General features: G+C 36.0%; 1 protein-coding gene across 1 annotated transcript; it reads left to right on the top strand.

Moving 5' to 3' along the window:
* Positions 1-8,262: 8,262 nt before the first annotated feature.
* LOC119782683 (ephrin-B2a-like) lies at positions 8,263-16,228 on the top strand. Its single transcript, XM_038283745.1, has 5 exons — positions 8,263-8,625; positions 9,092-9,375; positions 10,302-10,394; positions 14,324-14,416; positions 15,407-16,228. Exons 1-5 carry the CDS (start codon positions 8,519-8,521, stop codon positions 15,793-15,795), a joined length of 966 nt encoding a protein of 321 aa, XP_038139673.1. The 5' UTR covers positions 8,263-8,518; the 3' UTR covers positions 15,796-16,228.
* The last annotated feature ends 5,470 nt before the right edge of the window (positions 16,229-21,698 follow it).

The raw sequence follows: 21,698 nt of genomic DNA, 5'->3' as shown, positions 1-21,698 counted from the left end.
AAAACGGCTTCCGTAACGCATCACAGAGGTGACGATGTTTGGTTACATAGTTAATTTTATGAATAGTATTTCATTAAGAAAACTATATAGTATAAAGATGTATACAGTATTTAAAGGAGAATTCCGGTTTTTAACACTTTTAGCCCATTTTCTGTAGTGTCCAGGATGAAATCGAATGATCGACACCAAAATTTTGACAATTGGTCCTGTCTCTGCTTTTTGGCTCATGCAGAATCCCCCCCTGGCTGCTTCAGAATGGCTTCCATTGTGCATGTCCGATAATGTCCTTAAAACAACCTTAAACGTTCTTTTTTTAAAATATGCTACTCACCGGGTCGTCAGCGCTGTTCAATGACGTTCCAAAAAAAGTTTCGTAAAGAAAAAACGTTCCTGTAGTGTTTTATTTAGCATTTTGTAAATCCCGTTGAGTTCTGTTGGAATAGTCAATATTCCCCTGCCACCGGAAATGGAAATGGGGCCTGTTTACACAGTTGTAGTCTTTTCGCTTCACTCTGTGTACTCCGACGTCAAGAATCAAGAATCCACCTTTCGTATTCCATTTTCAGAGTTTTTTAAAGTATTTAACAGAGACGTTAGCACCTCGACGTCGGAGTACACAGAGTGAAGCGAAAAGACTACAACTGTGTAAACAGGCCCCATTTCCGTTTCCGGTGGCAGCGGAATATTGACTATTCCAACAGAACTCAACGGGATTTACAAAATGCTAAATAAAACACTACAGGAACGTTTTTTCTTTACGAAACTTTTTTTGGAACGTCATTGAACAGCGCTGACGACCTGGTGAGTAGCATATTTTAAAAAAAGAACGTTTAAGGTTGTTTTAAGGACATTATCGGACATGCACAATGGAAGCCATTCTGAATCAGCCAGGGGGGGATTCTGCATGAGCCAAAAAGCAGAGACAGGACCAATTGTCAAAATTTTGGTGTCGATCATTCGATTTCATCCTGGACACTACAGAAAATGGGCTAAAAGTGTTAAAAACTGGAATTCTCCTTTAAACAGTAGTATATAGATTTTTTACATTAGATTTTTAACATTCGAGCATAATGACGATCTCTACAGTCACTATTTTGTCAGCTCTGTGCTTCCGTAGAGCAAAGATGTCTGCCTCAACAAATGCTTAACCCCTTTCCTATGTAGCTAAAAATAAAGAGCCATTTCTGAGGCACCACAAACATAAACATTGAGACTTTTCTTTCGTAGATGATCATAAATAACACACTTGTGTATAATATATTGCATTTCTGTCAGTAAATGGCTGTAGTTATTACACAACTAGCCTTAAATGTTTTAAACATATTCCTGTTTGAAAAGTAGGCAGAATTGTTTTTTATGTGCTAAGAATCAAAACTAAACTTGTCAGAGTTTTTTTTTTTCTTCTTTTGTTTGACGTGAGAGACTTGTAATAACTATAAAACAGTTGTCACGTTTGTGGATTTTTCTTTTTTTTTTGTTGTGCTCATCATAGAAGGGATAAAAAGATGCAGGATGAAGTATCTTTTTCAGTAGGCTGCATTTACATAAAGAAAAAAACCTAGTTGCTTGGGACTTAATACATAAGGTGGGGATTTTCGCATGACTCACTCGCAGGTATAAAAATGAGACTGACAATTTCAGAAGGCGGCGAGACGACAGAGGCAGACAACGAACGGTTGGACAATTAGAGGAAGCGGTGCAGGTTAGTATAACGACACGATTTTGGTAAAAGTCTTCGCATAGAGACTTGCTTCTTAGCAGTAATTCATTGGTTAGTTCCTCATTCATCAGCCAAAGTTGAAGTAACAGCACCTGCTGCATCCTGTCTGCTCTTAACGGACAACTAGTGGCTCCATACTTTGGCTATTTTAGACGCGGTAATCATAAAGGGAACTTGATTAAGCAATCCGTCTGATAGTGTTGTCATCTATCATTGAGGTCAACTAAAGATAAAAATACAGATAATTCTTCTGACTTATGTAAAGCAAGTCCCTTTAATGACCCACAATGAGGAAATTAACTGTGTGCATTTAACCCCTCCCCTTGGGGAGCAGCAGGCTGGTGGGGTTAAGGGTGTTGCTCAGGATCCCAGAGTGCAGGGTGTGGGGATTGAACCGGGTACTTGTGACCTTCTCAGAGCACAAGTGCACTGCTCTAACCACAAGGCCAACACTCACTTGAACTAATGCTTAACTGGAGGATTCTGATAGTAAGTTTTAAAGGTAGCCATTTGAAAGGTGAACTAAGCAATGAGGAAATTCATATGTTCAAGTATATATAAGTTTTTTGTTTAACACGGACATTATTTCACATTTCTAAAACGAATGTAATTTCAATTGAGTGAAGTAAAATATATATGTATTTTTTTGCTGTTGTTGTAGCTGACATTCAGATTTGTATAAAGTTTCAGTCAGTGCTGCTCTGTTTCTTATTTTGGCTTAATAGGTTTACCTCAAAACCATAAAATAATCTCACACTGGAGGACTGATTCTTGCTTTTTTCGCCCCCTGCAGGACAACCCGGACACCAGCAGCGAAGGAGCTTCCGCCCTCTGTGACAGTCCCAGGATGAGGTTAATGCTAATCGTGATAGGGGTTGTCTATTGGCTGGCACCTAACATGTTAGCATTATCTTCACTCTGGGAGAGCTCAACGCAAAATGAACTGGAGATCATCACATGAAGGAGCAACCGAGCATGTGGATGTTTAAAAATAATACCCTGCGTCATCTTCACTTGGGGAAACTTAACGTGACTTATTTTAGTGTTGGGGAAATCCCTATTTAAAAAAATAAAAAACAACAGAAAAGAGTAGTTTGTTAGTGCCATTTTTATTCTAAATAATGTTGCTATATGTAGTTAATTTGTTATTTTTGAAAATGTTCTAATTCATGTGAGGTGTTTGAGCTATAAAGAATTTTTATAGGCATTTCCTGAACGTTAAATAATGCAAACATCATAGCAAAGATGCTTATATTTTTCATCACTGGGAACAAACATGTTTTTGTTAGGATTCTTTTTGGGATCAATGATCTCTACCCTAAATTTTGGATTCCACAAGATACAGTTTGAGTTCTTAAATGCTTAATTATCTCATCCATTTTAATAGCCGTATTTTTCAGTCGTAATTAGAATATCTCAGTTAACTTTTTTTATTCATCCTAATAGTCTCTCTCTCTCTTGGTTAATAGATACCACTTAAAGGATCATTCTGCAGTCTAGTCATTTAAAATTTTCTTATTTTGCTGGTTTTCAACACTCATCCACAAAGATTCATGATCTACTTTGTTAAGACATATATTGTAGCAGATCAAACGTCCAAAACCTTGTCTTTTTTATTTTATTTTTTACCAGATCTCAGTGCAGCTGATGAATAACACTGAAAAGACTGGCTTTGTGCCATTTGGGTAGCTTTAAATGTAAGCAAATTGATTCCATATAGGGTTTCTCGAGGCTCAACGTATACGTTGATGACACTTGGATTTATATTTCTCTGTAACTAATAGGCAAGGCAAGGCAAATTTATTTGTATAGCACAATTCAGAACAAAGACAATGCAAAGTGCTTTACATGATTAAAATACAGGAAGATAAAACAGAATCAAAGCAAGTAGGAAAAAATAAAAAAAATACATAAAATAAAATAAAAAGTGCAGAAACAAAAAAGAATATTAAAAACAGTTGGACTAAAGAAAATATGTTTTAGTTGAACTGTTAACTAGAACAGTCGAAGGCAATCCTAAACAAGTGTCTTTTTAGTCTTGATTTAAAGGAACTCAGGCTTTTTGCACTTTTACAGTTTTCTGGAAGTTTGTTCCAGATAAGTGGAGCATAGGAACTAAATGCTGCTTCTCCATGTTTAGTTCTGGTTCTAGGTATGCAGAGCAGGCTGGAGCCAGAAGACCTGAGTGTACTGGAGGGTTGATACACTGATAGCAAATCTGTGATGTATTTAGGTGCTAAGCCATTCAGAGATGTAGCCAGTGTAAGGACTTTAGAACTGGGATGATGTGCTCTACTTTCTTAGTCTTAGTGAGGACACGGGCAGCAGCGTTCTGGATCAGCTGCAGCTGTCTGATCCACTTTTTAGGCAGACCTGTGAAAACACCGTTGCAGTAATCAATTCGACTAAAAATAAACACATGGATTAGTTTTTCCAGATCATGCTGAGACATTAGTCCTTTAATCCTGATTAATAGGCCATAATAGGTTTAAGGTCCCCATAATTTAACATGAGTGGACTGGATTTCTCCAACATTGGGCAGAAAATACAGGAATCTTTGTTTTGTTTTGTTTTTTGTTATAAAGACCATGTTGGACATCAGCAATCTTAATGAAGTTTGAAACCGCAATGCAAGAAACTTATGTATCGGTATGGACCTAAGTTTTAACAGTTATGTGCAATCTATTAAATCACCAACCTAATTCCTTCTTTTCCCATTTTTAGTTGGTAATATTAATTATTGATAATATTAATCATAAATTTGCTTTGTACTAAATTGACTTTTGTAGAAAGCACACTTGTTGAGTGGACACAGCTCTTTCTCTGCAGCTTTACCCAAAGGTACTTTCAAAATAAAGCAGGTTACAGTCATTTATTTCTGGTTGTATTTTTTTAATCTGTTTTGTTTTAGTTTTGCTTTTTGTAAACAGATTAGTTGTGGAGGGTGGAGGGAAAGTTTGGACAGGTATCTATGAATCTTCTGTTTGGAATCTGTCTGGTTCATGTAGAGATAATATACTAAAAAGACTAAAAAAGCCTGGAGCTTGTGTGTGTGAAGATTCATGGGAGGATCTATTTTAACTTAATCATTTGTGTTTGTATGAGAAAACTCTTGGATTCTGGTGTCATGTCGAGATTTAACTGAATTATAAATATGTGTGATGCTGTTAGCACTTTGAACACATGCAAGGCGGTCCATCCCTGCTAGAATCTGCAGACATTTCTTTGCTTTTCAGCCTCCATGTGTGCAGCTTTAGTCTTGTGACAGAAGTCCCATGTAATCTTTTAAACCACTGTGTCGTTAGTCGACACTCCCTGAAAATGAGAGGATTACTGTCTTGAAGGCTAACATGGAGAATGAAGTGGACTAAACACAATCACCCACTTTCACTTAATCCTGGCAAGACAGACCTTTCATGCATTGACCATTAAGAAAGCAGATACAGCTAATTGTTAAATTGACTACTCCATTGATTTTTGATTTTTTTTTTTTTTAACTGTGTATCATTTATTTGCTCATCAGGAGATCATACATATATTGATGTTACATACATTGTACAAAGCTTACATGACTTCTCCAATTTTTTGTTTTCTTTTTTACAGTTTTTTTTTTCTTTTTTCCCCCACTTCCCTCTTCCTTCCCTCCTTCTCCTCCCCCCACATTCTCTCTTCTTTCCCTCTTCCCTTCCCTTTCCCCATAGCAAACTTAAATCCCTGTATAGACAGAACAAAAACAGGACCAAATAAGTATAATTATATTAAAAAAGAAAAGAAAAAAAAGGGATACATTAACAACCAAAAAATGAAAATAATAATGACGGGATGGAGCGGGGGTTGGACGGCATTGAGAAGCTAAAAGGCAACAACTCTTCACTCAATTAATGTGTAAATTTAAGTCACATGACATGAAGGGTCAATCATATCTATCTATACATTATAAAGGCAGAGATTTTATGTATGTCATAAGAGGTGCCCACTTGTGAGTAAATTTTGCTGAATTACCTTTTACTGTTAATAGAATCTTTTCCATCTTTAAGCATGATCTAACAGTATTAAGCCACTGAGAAGTAGATGGAGGTATAGGAGATTTCCAGCAGAGTAAAATGCATCGCCTGGCAAGGAGAGAACAAAAAGCCAAGACCTTCCCCTGCAGGGGCGACAGATTAATTGAGGTCCCTGGAACTCCAAAAATGGCAATTAGTGGGTCGCTTCGGATCTGGATTCCAAAAACCCCTGAGAGTGTGGAAAAGACATAGTCCCAAAATTTTTGTAAACTTGGGCAAAAGAAAAACATATGACTTAAGTTGCAGGGAGAGGTCCGGCACCGGTCACACTGGTCCAAAATCGAAGGAAAAATTTTAGAAAGACGGGATTTTGAAAAGTGGACTCTGTTTATCACTTTAAACTGTACAAGCTGTAACCTGGCACATGGTGTGCTTTGGCGTATACTGAGAATAACTTTATCCCACCATGAATCGGACAGTTCAACACCCAATTCACGTTCCCAAAGAGTTCTGGATTTACCCGATGAGTCGGGGTCAATTCCCATAAGTTTTCCATATATATTAGAAAGGGGAGATTTCAGATTGGGTTTCAGAACTAGTAGGTCGACCCATAGTGGGTCAACAGGAAGAGTTGGAAAATTTGGGAACAGCGAAGAAACACAATGTCTAATTTGGAAATAGAGAAACAGATGAGAAGTAGGTAGATTAAATTTTAAGGACAACTCCGTAAAACTAAGAAATAGACCATCTTTGTAGAGATCTCTCATTGTACAGATGCCTCTCTCATGCCAAACTCTGTAGCCAACATTAGTGGTCGCAGGAGAAAATATAGGATTTTTTAATAACGGCATTTTATTAGAGGGAGACGTAAATTTAAAATGGGACCTAAATTGTGACCAGATCCTCAGCGTAGAGAGCACTATAGGATTTTTAGAAACAGAGGGAAGTTTAATTGGTAATGATGAATAGATAATAGAGGCAGGTGAAAAAGATCTAGATATCGATTGAATTTCAAGTTTACACCAGAACAGATTGGGTGAATTTAGCCAATAAATCAATTTATGAATATGTGAAGACCAGTAATACATTGCAAAATTGGGTAAGGAAAGACCACCACTTGTCGTGAACTGTTGCAATAGAGAAAGCCTCAATCTGGGGGCCTTATTGTTCCATAAAAATGAAGAAACCATCTGATTCAGGGACTTGAAGAACTGTTTAGGCAAGAATAAAGGGATACATTGAAATAAAAGATTTTTTTTTTTTTAAGGAAATGAGTCTGATGATTACAAATACAAAGTCTGTTTGTGTTTATTTTGTTTAAAGAGATGATGAAATCACCCTAATGGATTTTATTTGAAATTCATGGCATCTAAGCTTAGAGTAGACTTCAAAAATCATAGTTTATAAGTAAATCGGAGTCAAGGAGTATCATCAATCAAAGATGGAAGAAAAGGAAGATGTTTTTAAAGGATCATTTCAATTCAGTTTTATTTATATAGCACCAATTCACAACACACATCATCTCAAGGCATTTTACAATGACAATTTAACCAGATTATACAATCAGATTGGTTCAAAGTTTTCTATTTAATGAAAACCAGCTGATTGCATCGACTCATTGACTGAAAGGCAATCCCTTCAAAAGGACAGCAGGAGAAATGAGAACTAGAAAGCGGGGCAGAAAACGAATAAATAACATGATCATCTTAATTTATATCTTCAAATATAGTTGGCATATTTACAGCAGTGGCCATTCAAAATGTCTCCCACTTTCCTTGATGGACCCTTGGCTGGTCCTTGCCTCATCCCCTACAATTCCTTTTTCAGCATCAATCTTTGTACTAAATTATTCTTTCTTTCATGATGAGTAGACATTAAGGTCTAAAGAAAAGCATCATCTCCTGATCAGACCCTGTAATTCAGTGAAAGGGTGGAGTCAGAGTAAAAAAAAATGTCAAGGAGAAGGCCAATGGCTGGAAGTTGGAGGGGATTTTACTGAATGAATAAACTGTTCATGCAAAAAAAACAACAACAACTTTTTAATGTATTTAATTAAATGGAGGAAATATGAACATTTCATGGGATTTGACCAGGTGATCTAGATAATTGAAAAAAGTGGACCGACTGATCAATGCATCAGTTATTGACACAATTCCCTATCAGAACTAGATGTTAACATTTTTTAAGTTTGAGCTTTGACAATAAAATCAATGTTCAGAATATAAAACACATCTCTCTGAAAATAAAGAAAACACAAATTAAAGAGTGTGAGTAAATCGATTAGTGCTGCCCTTTAGGAGATAAACCACTGACAGCTTGCATTGACATTGAACCCAAAAAGATTGTAAAATAAAATAATTCAAACGTAAAAGAATCTAACATTTAAAATTGTTTATTGGAAAGTCAAACATTGCTACTAAAAAAATTTGATTTTACACAGCAGCCTTTTTTTTCCAACCCAGAAGCCAATTTCAGTTTCTCCTCTTACCTTTTACTGCCTCCCACCAATGAGAAGCTGCTGATGGGCGGACGGTCAGTCAGCTGATGACTCCAACACTTCAGCCTCTCTCCTCACTGTCTGCACATCTCATCACATCAAAGACTTTATTTACGCGCAATGTGGAGAATGTGGCTCCGCGGTGAGGAGGAGACTCCTGATAACTCCGCGGGGTTTTCATCGGGTTTGCGCTCCTCTCTACGATCACCTGGATCTAAAGCAGACATGCAGATGCGGCAGATATCGGACACTTTTCGCTCTTATTTATGATACTTTGCATGCGGTGCCTTTCCTGTGATGGGGGGACGCGCACGGAGCTGCGGCGCACTGGTCCTTCTGGCCATCCTTGGCTCCTGCCGAGGCTTAACGCTGAAGCCTATCGACTGGAGCAGCTCCAACACCAAGTAAGGAGACATGAGATGATAAATGATTGTCTTTCTGACCAGGCATATTTGCGCTGGATTTGTAAAGTTAAAGAAGTGAACTTTTAGCTGTTTCTAGTTGTGTTCTTTTAAATCTGCAGAAATTCTGTTAATTTCTAGCTTGAATATTCATTTTGTAGTCTAAAACTGTGGAAAACCCTAATTAAAATGTTCATTATTGACTGATCGGCATTAAAAAAGGAGCATTTAAGTAAAAAAACAAGGCAAGGATCTCTGAATTTTAACTTTTGAATGTTTTTTTTTTAGTGCAAAATTACTTATTTACAATTATTGATCATCCAGAAAGTGAAATTGATGTCTTCACCTGTTGGTGTCCTACTAAAAGCACTGCTACTGTATGATTTATTAATCTGAGCAAAGAATCTTACATAAAAGCTTGCAAAAGTTAACCATATATAAACTAGGGTTCTCTGCCCTTATCTTGCAGATTCACTTCCACTCAGGGTTTGGTCCTCTACCCTCAGATAGGGGACAAGATGGACATTGTGTGTCCCCGGGCTGATCCCTCATCAGGTAGGACAGAGGAGTTCTACAAAGTCTACCTGGTGACCAAACGTCAGATGGAGAGCTGCAGTGTGGAGAAGACGGACACGCCTCTGCTTAACTGTGACAAGCCTGACCAGGATGTCAAATTCACATTCAAGTTTCAGGAGTTTAGTCCAAACCTCTGGGGCTTGGAGTTCCTCAAGGGGAGGGACTATTATATCACTTGTAAGTTAGATTTGTGTGTCCTACAGGAGGAATAAGTCGGTCAAAGAATTTCCTTTTATTTATTTTTTTTCATTCCCAGGGTTTGATAAGGACATCATACTCAGATCCTTCTCAATTTGTCAGTTTGGGTGAGAATCAAAAAGGAAAAAAAAATGGTGGCCTTGTTATTGGACCGCTGTCGGTTAAGGCAGGATCTCAGTGGCAAGTGATGCATGAGATAGAAAGCAAGCCCAACCATGTAGCCTCGCCCACCACCTCGCCACGCTCCGACGGCAAACTTGGCTCTGGCTGGCCTGTGTGATTCCAGGGGCTTACATGCCCCAAATCACTCAAGGCTTTTACAGCATCAGGCAGATTTGATGGGGGCTTTCATTGCAACGTGCCTTGTAGCCTGTGAAATGTTATCTGACCTAAATGCTCCTAACAAGTCTTTGTGTGTGAGAGTGACAGGGGTGAAACAGAGTTCTTGGGGTGTGCGTCTGTTATGGGAGGAGAGTTTTTTTTTTAATATTTCCACATAAGTTGGATTTTTGCAACGAGAGTTGCTTCCTAAAGACGGGTGAAATAATGTTTTATTAATTTCATTTTTTATGCCAAGGCTGCATGTAGAGCAGAAGTCATTGGTTACTCAGTTTAATGAGAATATTACCCTCCAGTTTCCAGTTTATTAGCTGTGTGCAGCTCAGACTAATGTGGTCTAACGTTGCAGTAATGCATTCAAATTTAAATTCTAGTTACTGTATAGATACACCTTGAGATATGTTTGATGACTGTTTTGGGAAGGGTGTTGCAAAGATGTGGTTTACACCTAACTGCCATCCAACATGTGAGAAAATCATGCAAAAACTTCCAGAAACCACAATTGCTTGAAAACGTTGCCTTATCAGTTATTTCAGCTGAATTTGTCTCCTCTGTCTTCTGTCCAGCCACCTCTACAGGGTCTCTAAAAGGGCTGGATAATATGAGTGGAGGGGTGTGCAGGTCCAAATCCATGAAACTGGTGCTGAGAGTCGGCCAAAGTAAGCAGCATGTGTTTATTCTAGCATTCACGGACGAAGATGCGCGCGCACACTCACCAATACATTGATCCGGATTTGTGCAGCCGAATTAACAAGTAGCAACAGTTGTTTTGCTCTCAAAGGTTATGTGTGTAATGCCATAATATCATCTCTGCTTGAGTTCTGATAATCTGATCACGCAGCCATTCTCTCCAAAAGAGATTTGCATGATGAATCACTGGATTTTTTTTTTACATCTCTTATTCAAACCATCAGTAGCTCACTGATGTCATTATTATCCTGCAGATCTTTTGAAATTATGATCATTTCATGTTTTTTTTTTCCTACTCCCCCTTTTTATATTTATTCTACAACATATACAAAAGTATATTCAGCAGTTTATCCTCTTATCTCTGCTCTCAACGTTAAAAAAGTAAGGTCACATCTATTCCTCCTTCTTTTGAATTCACCGGACAAAATGTTAAAGGAGCATATTGTTTCCTTTTTTAATCAGATAGGCCTATATGTAAGGAAATATGTTAATATAAATGCTTTTACTGCATGAAAACCACAATATTAGATATTAAACACATGCAGACTGTCTGCATATTTTTCTGTCTTATGTATTTTTTGAAATATGTAAAGGGTTATTTGAATAAATAATTCATTTAATCAGCATTAAAAATGAAAAGTCAGCATTTCATGCACTACTTATGCTGATCATAACTGAAAAAATATTTCTTGCGCTGTTTGTAAACATAACTTGTGTAAACAAACCCTTTTTACAGCTGAAAAATAAAAAAAATGGGTTTAAAAGCTCTGATTTGGTCGCAATCTTGTTTATAATCTCTGCGCGTGTTACAAGTCATGTAGTTTAGTCGCTGTCACGAATATAGTGGATTTGATTGAGCATATGGAGTGTGTAAAACTGAAACTCAAGCACGTCCAGTGGTTATGTTGTCAGTGAATATCAAAATGTGTGCTCAGGAAGTTTAAAGGCCAGAGGGGAATTTAATGATAATGCACTGAAGCAAGACCTAAAGGGTCTGAAGTTCTGCTAACGGATGTAAAATGTTGATTCATGCAGGCATAAATTACAAATCTATAATGGAAATAATTTGAAGCATTTAGTCTGACTTTACTTGCTGTTCATGCAAAGGTCATGATATAGATCTATGTTTAAGGAAATGCTCAGTGCCTCATGTATTGATTTAGATATAAAGGCTTTTTTCCTTTGCTACTATTTGAAGTTAGAGTATAAAAAGCTGCAACGATTGAAAACAAACAGCCACCTTTTAATAAGGCTGTACATATCAGAGGGACTTTCTTCTTTCCTATGTAATATTTTCACCAAATTCTTAAAGAAAAGTTTGCTCTTAATGTCTTCATGGTTTCTTTTTCTGTTTATAATTGCCGCTCTTATAGAAATGCCAATGTGTAAAAGTCCTCAGGGGGTCGCTTCAAACCCTCCCACAAATGCTTTTGCATTTTTAAATCCACGAAGCGTTTTAACTGAAGATATGTTTTCTGGTTCTGCAAAAAAGAAATCCTGCACCATCGACTCTGTCATTTCGGAAGTAACAGATACGTTTTTTATGCAATATGCAAATTAACTTTCATGTTCTCAAAATATTAAAAATATGTTATTTTCTATTTGTAAGAATGTTAAAGGGAAGTAAGTTAACAGTTGTCGTGGTGATGTTTCACTCAGATGAAGGGATTTCCCTGTTTCCACTTAGTACTTCCTGTAAATATATTACTTGCATGAACATGTCATTCACCAATTTTAGTTAGCCTAGTTACCAAAGAAACCACAAGCCTTCTCATTCAAACACTGAAAAAAATAATGCAACCACTTTTGGCATTTACTTAATCATATCTAATTACTTTAACACAGTTGTTTCATGTTAGCAGGGTAGGACATAAAACAATTGTGTTAAAGAAAAAAATATGATTTAATAAATGCCAATAGCGGATGCATTCAGTGGTACGTGACTGGTGTAGTTCTTTACAGAGAAAAAAATAATCATTTGTGGAGCTGTTTTAAAGATTTTGCTCTTCTTATGCAATAAGTTAAGTGCTGTAAAGACACACTTTTAAACACTTATAATGTTTTGGATTTTTAAAGAAATGCAACAAGAGACACACATAGCCTGAGTAAATACTAAAAGTCTTTATTCAATTACAAATACTAATCCAAGCTAAACCTGTATGAAAAAAAGCAACTGAATCATAAATTAAATGTATTCAACAAGATTTTATGGAATGTTGGTTCAATTTTACTAGCCACACCCAGGTCTGATTAAAACCAGAACTTAAGAAAAAAAAAAAAAATAACTGTTTGAAAACCTTAATCAGACAAAAATTTTCCAAAATCAACACATCGTCCACTGATTTAAAGAAATTTGAGAACAAGTTAAAATTAAAGTTGTGGATATTAGTTGGCCTGGAAATGACGTCACAAAGCCAATTCTAACGCTTTGGGAGTTCCACATACCACAGAGACGTGACTCATTGCACACTGTCACCACTGATGACTGTTGTGGCTGCATTTATTTGCAAATCACCTCATTGCAATTAAGGGTGATTAATTTTCACAACAGGCCATGTTGGTTTGTAAATCTTTACCTCTTTAACAAACTGAAACCACTGTTAATATTTACTTTGATCCAAAATGTGTTATTTGGAAAAGAAAAAAAAACTGTAAAATCTGATTGCTGAGTGAAAAAAGCATCCTACAGAATGTAAAAAATACAAACAAAAAACAAATAGATAACTAGATATATTCATTATGTCCATTGATCACTGATTGGTTATCAGTGACACTTAGTTGCTTTGTCTTTTTTAAACATGTAGACCTAACACATTGTTTTTAAGTTATTAAAAAGTAACCTTGTTAGATGCTATAAAAATATCACATCAGAATTGATGACTATTTACCATCCATTATAAGTTATTTCTTCCTGTGTCAGAATCTATGAGGGATCCAAAATAGCCTAGAAGTGTTTTTTTTTTTTTTTTTTGAATTTAAAACTTTAGATTGCTTTCCCTTATTAAACACTTCAGAACACAACCAATTTAGTGTTAGCATTATAAGCTTAAAAAACAACAAAAGTTTTCTGAGATTTGAAATATTTAGACTTTTAGCTTTAGCTAAAGATTTAGCTTGCTTTTGTAAAAGCGAAAGCTTTTGTCTAGTGAGTTAAACCAACCATAGCAGGATGTTGATGTATTTACAATTTAAAAACATTTTTAATAAAAGGTTAAGTTATTTTAGATTTCTTTTTTTGTCCTTTGTTTTACTTCAATCAATTTGCACATTCAATTCTAGTCAGTGCTTTTCTTGTGTTAATTTTCTGGTAATAGCAATGTATATATTTCTTTAGCTTTTCTTCTTTAGTTGTTTGCATGTAGGTTGTTACTATCTCTCATAGATAAATGAATCCATGGACAGAAGCTGAAGAGTTTAAAGCCAACTTGGGCCTGAGAATTAGACCTCAGCTACAGCTCATATATGGGCAAGACAAACAAATTAATTTTATTTTAGAAAGCACCTTATTCCATTTTCTGCAATTGATTAAATAAAAACACAATATAATTTGTCGAATATCAAAAATGACTCAAATCTGCCATGTTCTTTTATTGTGTAGGTGCTTCAAATTTACATTTTTGCAGATATATATATATTTTTTTAAATCCCAGTCATGACTGAAAGCAAAGCTTTACTGTGGCCTGACAGGGTTAGAAACTCTTTTTCCCCTTAATTGAAATCTACATTTATTTCTTGTTTTTTTTTTTATTCTGACAAGCTGACATAAAACAGCTATGTCTAATCACATGAACAACATCAGTTGCAGAACACTGAATTATTATATGACCTCAACCAATGATACAGCAAAGTTGAAGACATGTATGCTCTTACTAATGTTTTCCCTGTGACGTCTTTCCAGACTCCTCCGAGCCACTTTTAACGCTTCAGGAGTCCCCGACCAGATTCCCACCTGCACCACCAAAGACAAAAAACAAGGATATCTTCACAAAAGGCAAGACTCTACTTAGACTTACTTAGACTTAGACAACTTTTATTTTCATGTTGTATACACAGAGTCTATACAAAACGAAAACAGCTCTCATGACATTTCCATTTCTTAAAGTGCAGAAGTGTTCAAATGTAAACAGTGTGGGTTCAGAGCATTAAATATATATGGTGCAATTATGCAGTGTTTTGGTTTGGTGTTGTCAGTGTGATGCTGAGTCTGTGACATCATTTAGAAAATGAAGTAAATTATCATGTTTAATAGTTTGGCCAACTCTGGATGAAGTAGCGTTTTATTAAGACCCTGTATGTAGGGATTCTTCCGATCAGCCTTTTGTTTACCTAGAAAATGAAGAAATACAGAAATCACAAGGTAATTCACAGATCAAGTTAAATATGATTAAAACTAACCTACAAAGTATTAAAAGTGATAAAAAGAAGCAGGAGGAATAAGATGTATTCCAGACCCAATAGTGCTGCTGAGTGCCTGCAGCTGCTGACCTAAAAGATTGATCCTCATAGGACAGCAAAGAGTCTTTGGTCTGAAGGTCTTAAAGCCCAAAAAGAAAGAAAATGATTAAAGGAGATCTGATATATGGTTGGAAGGTTATCTGTTTGGAAACCTGGATCTGAATTTACAAATCAAAGAGAAACAAGCATGTGTCCAGTAGGTAATCTGAATGCTACGAAACTCCAAAATGTTAACAGAATAAACAAGATGTTTCAGGGTTTGGCCTGCTGCTCATGGGTCATAAATTTTAAGAGAAAATGTACAGATTATGATTATGGGTGTATAAATTATTAAAATTAATCATACTTGCTAAAATTTGTCAAACACAGTTTTTCTTTAACAAACTTAAAATAACTGAGGAATGTAGCTTGTAGTTGTTGGTGTTACAATGTCATGTTAGTTTGATGTGAAATTCTTTATTGCATGGCATTGCTCTCCCTCTAATGTTCTGTCTTTCTTTTCTTTTTTTTCCATGCTTCATGACAGGTATGGGCTCTGAAGCTGGACAGGCATTCCCCTCAGGGCCGGGTGTCATCGTTTGGGTCATATCTGGCTGCTTGATCCTGCTCCTGGTCACTGCAGTTGTTTTAGTGCTGCTGTGGAAGTACCATCGGCGCTGCCGTGTCCCTGATCGGCAGCAGCAGCACCAGCCGCCTGTCTCCGTGTCCCTGAGCACTTTGGCTGTGCCGAAGCGGGACAGCATCAGCAGCGATAACGACGGCTCAGACCGTAGCGAGGTTGTCTTCCCTTTGCGGCCCTCAGAAAGCATGATCTGCCGTCACTATGAGCGTGTGAGCGGTGATTATGGCCCTCCTGTGTATATAGTTCAGGAGATAATGCCTCAGAGCCCCACCAACGTCTACTACAAAGTTTAATGTGTACTGCTCTTATGATTTCTCTTTAAGAATAACTTTGCAAGAAGAGGACTCCAGCTGTCAACTTTAAACTAAAGTCTGGGTTTGAATTCCTTTATACCTTGCAGAGACTTCTGTCCTACTGTTTACAAACATTGCAATGAATCCACAAAACGCTGTGAAGGACAGTCTGATCAAACAAATTTCCTGTTACACATCATTCCTGTTACTCATTAACAGAGAAATCAGATTTATTTATGAGAAAATGTCTTTTTACTGCTACCCTGTGTGAGAGTTAACTGTAGTTTATTTAACTTATTGATGAATAGAACACTGAAGAATATTGAACAGAAATAGATTAGTTTTTTTCAGCATCTGTTGTCTAAACATGTTTGAAATCCTGTGAACTAAAAGATAATACAGATATTTATTAAACTGAATCAATAATGTACAATCAGTCTTTTAAGTTTAATTTAGTAATTATTAAATATGTAATATTTAAAGCTCTGTCTTTTTTCTGTGTTTCTTAAAACTAAGATGCTTCACACAGGGAGGAGAAGTTAGAGATAAACATGAAATAGTAAACATAAGATACAGATCATAAGAAAAAGTGGAACCACAATTATAGGACATAATTTATGCTCACAAAGTTACATAAGCTCAGACTGAATCAAGCAACGGCTGATTTATAAATCACAAGATCTCTTCGTTTTTGAGGCAAAAGACAAATTTAGAAAGGTATAATGGAGGATGTACTTTTTCTTAGTGGATCATCGAAATAGTAAATGCAAACAGCAACTTTTAAACAACACGTGTACGAGGAGAAATGGGCTCATGCATGCTCTCACGCACGTTTATAATAGACGTTCCCTTTTGGGAGCGGTACAGGGTTGTGCATGTGCTTTTTTTTTTTAAGTGAAGAGGGCGGGTCTTTTCAAAACTCTGCAAAAATCCTCCCCAATACCTTTAAGGGACATTGTGATAAATGTTTGATCAACAAAGAAAGTTTTTTAAAAAAAACATTTTTTTTTTAATAGATTGGGCCTAACAAACAACCTTGTTGATAATATTTTAAATTTTGGGTACTAGTTAGGTCCAATTAAATTCAATTCAGTTCAAATCTTGTGTCTCGTCTTTGAAAGGAAAAAAAAAGGGACATAAAAAAATCTATCGTTCCTATCTGTTAATCTGCCACTACTATCTCTTTAGAAATAATCTTGTAAGTACTAAAAAAAAAAAACTTTTATCTTTAATTATTTCAACATATTTTTGCAGAATTTAATAGGAACAACTTGTTCATTTTAGGGCTGTTAACATAAAGGTTCAGCTTAAAGTTATTTTCAGTCAGAAGGTATAGATTTATATAGAAACAAAAAACAAATTCATTCTTATAGCTTAAGGTCCTTTTCAAAGCATAAATTTGGCTTCAGATTAATTTATTCTTTCACATTGTATTTCATCCTTTTTCCATTTACCATACAAAGGAAACATTTCATAATCATGTATTATATATCAAGCTGTATCTTTTCCGCTTTATTATTTTGATTAAAAACATACTTTACATAGTAGTCAGAATAAATATATCTTAAATCTGTATGTTATTTTGTGAGGATCTTGTACAGCACTTTATTTCCATTGACATTCCTTCCTTTTGCTGTTTAGGAAAGTCAAGATAATGACGCCCTTTCAAACAAAAAGTGATAATATTTTTTGGTGTCACATAAATATGTTTCCTTACAGTAGATAATATTACAGTACGCACAGTTGTCTAAGCAGTTATAAAAATATTTACCGTGAGAACGGAAAGATGTGGAAAACGTTTGTTTTCCGTGCATAAAAAGTCAGACCAAAAACAAAAACGACCTGCAAATCTCAAATAAATGAAGGGGCAAATGATGGGCTCTATCTAAATGATTCTTAGATACAATTAGCTTCACTTCCTCATAAGCAATGCATTACAGATATAACCTAATTATACATAACATTAATTATAAATAATGTTGTCATGTGTTAAATTTGTGACTTTACTGGTTTTTCTGTCTGAAATAAAATTATTCGTTTATAGGTCTACTTTTTTTTCCCCTTGCTTAATCCCCAAAATAAATATCTTCTCTGAAAAAAAGAGGTTTGCAGAATTATGAATGAGACATACCAAAGTTTTTTAAAGACATTTAGGAAAATGTTCAGAGGAGAAAACAAATGACTCAAGACTTTTGCACAGGTAGTTCCCCTGCCTTTGTGAAAAACATCTTGGAAAGCGTCAATGTGTATTAGATCAGAGCTGAAAAATATACCACATTCTTATAATGTTGATTTTCTTCTCTCAAGTAAAAATTTCAAGTAAAATCAACTAATTTTCAAAAGGTAGTTAAAAAAAATCCCTGAGAATTATTAATTAGACAAATATTGCCTGGAATTCCTTTTCACCCTCTCAATTTGAACAATAATAATAAAAAGAAAAGATTAAAGCATCAAAGTCCCGAAATATATACAGGAAAGAAAGTTTTCCTATTTCACTTAACTTTCTCACTCATGACTGAATCGAACAGTTGAGGAGCGTACTTGGCAGGTCAAATCATCTGCACATTGTGTCTAAAAGCTCTCAAACTAGCAGTTTAGGTAAAGAAAACATATTTATGTAAAAACACTCATTTAACTGTCTCTCCCGCAGCGACGCGTAAGGCGCTCATGAGTGAACATGTTTCATGCTCCTCCAGCCACATCATGCCTCACATTTTCAACCTGTCAGCTTCCATGAGCTTCCCCTCCACAGGGGACACTGTTGTCTCTGACAGCAAGACGCCACACAGGAGAGGCTTTGGGACATTTGATCTCTTTGTGTTGAACTAAACACCCTTTGTTCAAAAATAAAGAGAAAGGTCTGAATTGTTTTCAGTTAATTTGTTTAATATGATATATGAGACGTAATGTTTGCCCACAGTAAGGGTTTAATAACAGTGCAGATGAAACGGATTCCACAGATTCAGCTTTCCACAATTCCAAGTTCTTTATTCTTAACTGATTTACACCATCAATTGGTAAGAAAGAAAGAAAGAAAGAAAGAAAGAAAGAAAGACAGAAAGAAAGAAAGAAAGAAAGAAAGAAAGAAAGAAAGAAAGAAAGAAAGAAAGAAAGAAAGAAAGAAAGAAAGAAAGAAAGGAAGGTAGGAAGGAAGGAAGCTAAAGATGAAACGAAAGAAAGTTGGAAGAAATAGATCTTTGGAAAATAAGGCTTAAAGGAATAAAAATGAAAATAAGAAAAGGAAATGTGGGGGAAAATGAAAAGAAATGAAAGAAAGAAATGAAAAGCAAAAACATGCAAGGGAATCTTGGACAAAAGGAAATGACATAAGCAAATATACAGTTTGGAAGAGAGAAAGGAAGAATGTAAAGAAGGTGCTGGTGAAGGTTCTCAGTCATCCAGGTCAGAGTCATTCCAAAAAGAATTAAAAACAATCCACTGGACTTGGTGTCCAAGTTTGAAGATGTTTCGCTTCCCATCCAGGACGCTTTTTCAATTCAAAATGTCAGGAATAGCATTGAGTATAAAACCTCAAACTTAACGCTATTCCTAAAGAGATGAGTTTAAATAAACAGAAAACAAAATGAGTTTATAATACCAATTGGTTCATTTCAGGCAGTTTAAAATCCATGCTCTGTTTATGGAGGCGATTTTTATTGAACTTAAATTAAAAGAGTTATATTTCTATAATCAAAAGTTAAACTATTACGATGGTCAACTTGAACATTAAAGTTCTTTATGAAATAAAGCAACACATTTCATCTAAGGTGTTTGTTTTCAATGTACATGAGCGTCTGTCCACCCCGGAGTCTTAAAAGACCCTTTAGACGTGGTATTTGTCCCATGTGAAGCTTCACATCTGAATGGGTCGTGGCCGTGCGAGGTGAGTCGAGTTGACCTCGGGGTCGTGCTGACACAATGGCGGTAAGGATTCTATAGGAAGAACAAAACAGAGACCCCCAGGCTGATGGCCCCTGACATGGGAGGGGCTTCCATGTGGTGGGCCATTTTAGAATGAAGGGGAAGATGGGCTCAAGCTATCTGAGGGGATGTTTAGAAATCCAGCATAAATTTTAAAAGGACAGTAATGCCTGCTTGGTGATTTTTGATGTATTTTTAATCTGGGAAGAAAAGGTCTTATTATAAACTAATATATATATCATGCAATGTAAAGTGTTACTTGCATTAAATGAACAAAAAAAGTTATAGCATTTTGCTACCTGCAATGCAGATGAATCTCTCACTCTACTTTTGCAGAAAGCTTGGAGCTGATGGCAGAGGGGGAGGTCTAAAGAAAGAGAGCTGTAAGCTTTTATCTGACCCCATGGGACGATGTGAGGTCTACAACCTCCCCGTGTCCACCCACCCCCCACCTCACTTCCATATGCAGAGGAACTACTGGCTTTGTGTGGGGGGTTGGGGGTCATGACTAAGCACTACCACACTCTGTAGTGGAGAAGAGCAGTCATGGTGAGGTGTTGTCCAAGTCTCTATCAGTCAGGTGACTGGGGATCAGAATTTAACAGATTTTATTGAGAGAGTGGATTAAATAGAATGCACTGCCTCTTGTTCGACCAAATGAACCACTAGCCTCAGCTGAATAGGGATATAAAACCTATAGCACATGGCTTGGCACCAGCATTTCCATCCACCATGTTAACCGCTGTGGTAAAACCGGCCAGTTTCAAACCACGGAACTGAGTGATGGGAGGGAAAAAGGTTTCACAGACAGTAACAATCAGGTCTTTACAGTACACTATAAGTATGCTGGTTCCCTCTGCTGGCCACATTATACACTTTAATGTATTGAAATATTTAATTTTTAATTCAACAGGCTTCAGTAGCAAAAAAATGATCAACATGTTTTGTAAGCATAATTACAAAAACGGCAACATGAAATGCAAGGAGTTGCAAATACCTTCTGTTCAGATAAATTCCCTACATCAGAACGCTTTTATAATCCTAATCACCATGTGATTCGGCTGGGGGGGGGGGTCTCTTTAGTTTTTGGGATTGTCTGTTAGCTCTTTGTCATTTAAACTGTTGTGACAATGACTGCTTTTGTAATTTATTTATATATTTCCATATTTATGCTCGGTGCAAAGACATCATTGGAGAACCCTTTTTTAGTGGCACAGTAGGGTGTTACATGTGGCCTTTGTTGGTGGGAGAATACATCTAAATATTTAGATTTATCCTATAAGTAAAAGGTTATAGCTACATGGCCTCTTTAGGCCTAGGAGAGATTCAACAGAAACAATTATTTGAGTTCCAAAAAACGTAAAAAACAATCCACTGGACTTTGTTTTATGACTTTTTTGGAATGACTATGACCTGGGTGACTGAGAAATTTCACGAGTTAAACTGCATATTCTTAAAAAACAAACAAAAAACAAACAAACAAAAAAACAACCAATAAATTTGTATCAGATTTCAATTTTAGTGACTAAAGAATGAATACCTTACCACTTTTATACACTGAAGAAAATGTTTCTAAAATTAAATTGAGTAGCTGGAGTTTATTATAGTTATTTTATTAGTTACATAATTAACACAGGTTTGTAGCAAAATGGGACAAAGATGTTCTTTTTTTTTCTTCCATGTGTGGAAAGGATTTTAATAAGGATTAACAGACTGGTGTATAAATATAAAGCTATTTAATGCGGAAGATAGAAATTTGGTAAAATAAGGCAGTAAGGTTTAAGAGCTAAGAATAAACCTTTTTTCCCACATTTTAAGATAATAATAATTAACTAGGCATGCTAATTATAAAAACTTTTTTTTTTGTTTTTTAAATGACTCTACTACAAATACAAACAATTCCCTGATATAGCTGCGGAACAAAACTATAAATATGTGAGCTGAAGTGCAGAACTTATTGCTGTATTTGCTTGCTTGTGCAT

Source organism: Cyprinodon tularosa, unplaced genomic scaffold (assembly GCF_016077235.1).
Source record: "Cyprinodon tularosa strain WSP-4 unplaced genomic scaffold, ASM1607723v1 ctg197, whole genome shotgun sequence".
NCBI classification, from domain to species: domain Eukaryota; kingdom Metazoa; phylum Chordata; class Actinopteri; order Cyprinodontiformes; family Cyprinodontidae; genus Cyprinodon; species Cyprinodon tularosa.
This window is presented reverse-complemented; position numbering and strand designations above follow the sequence as displayed.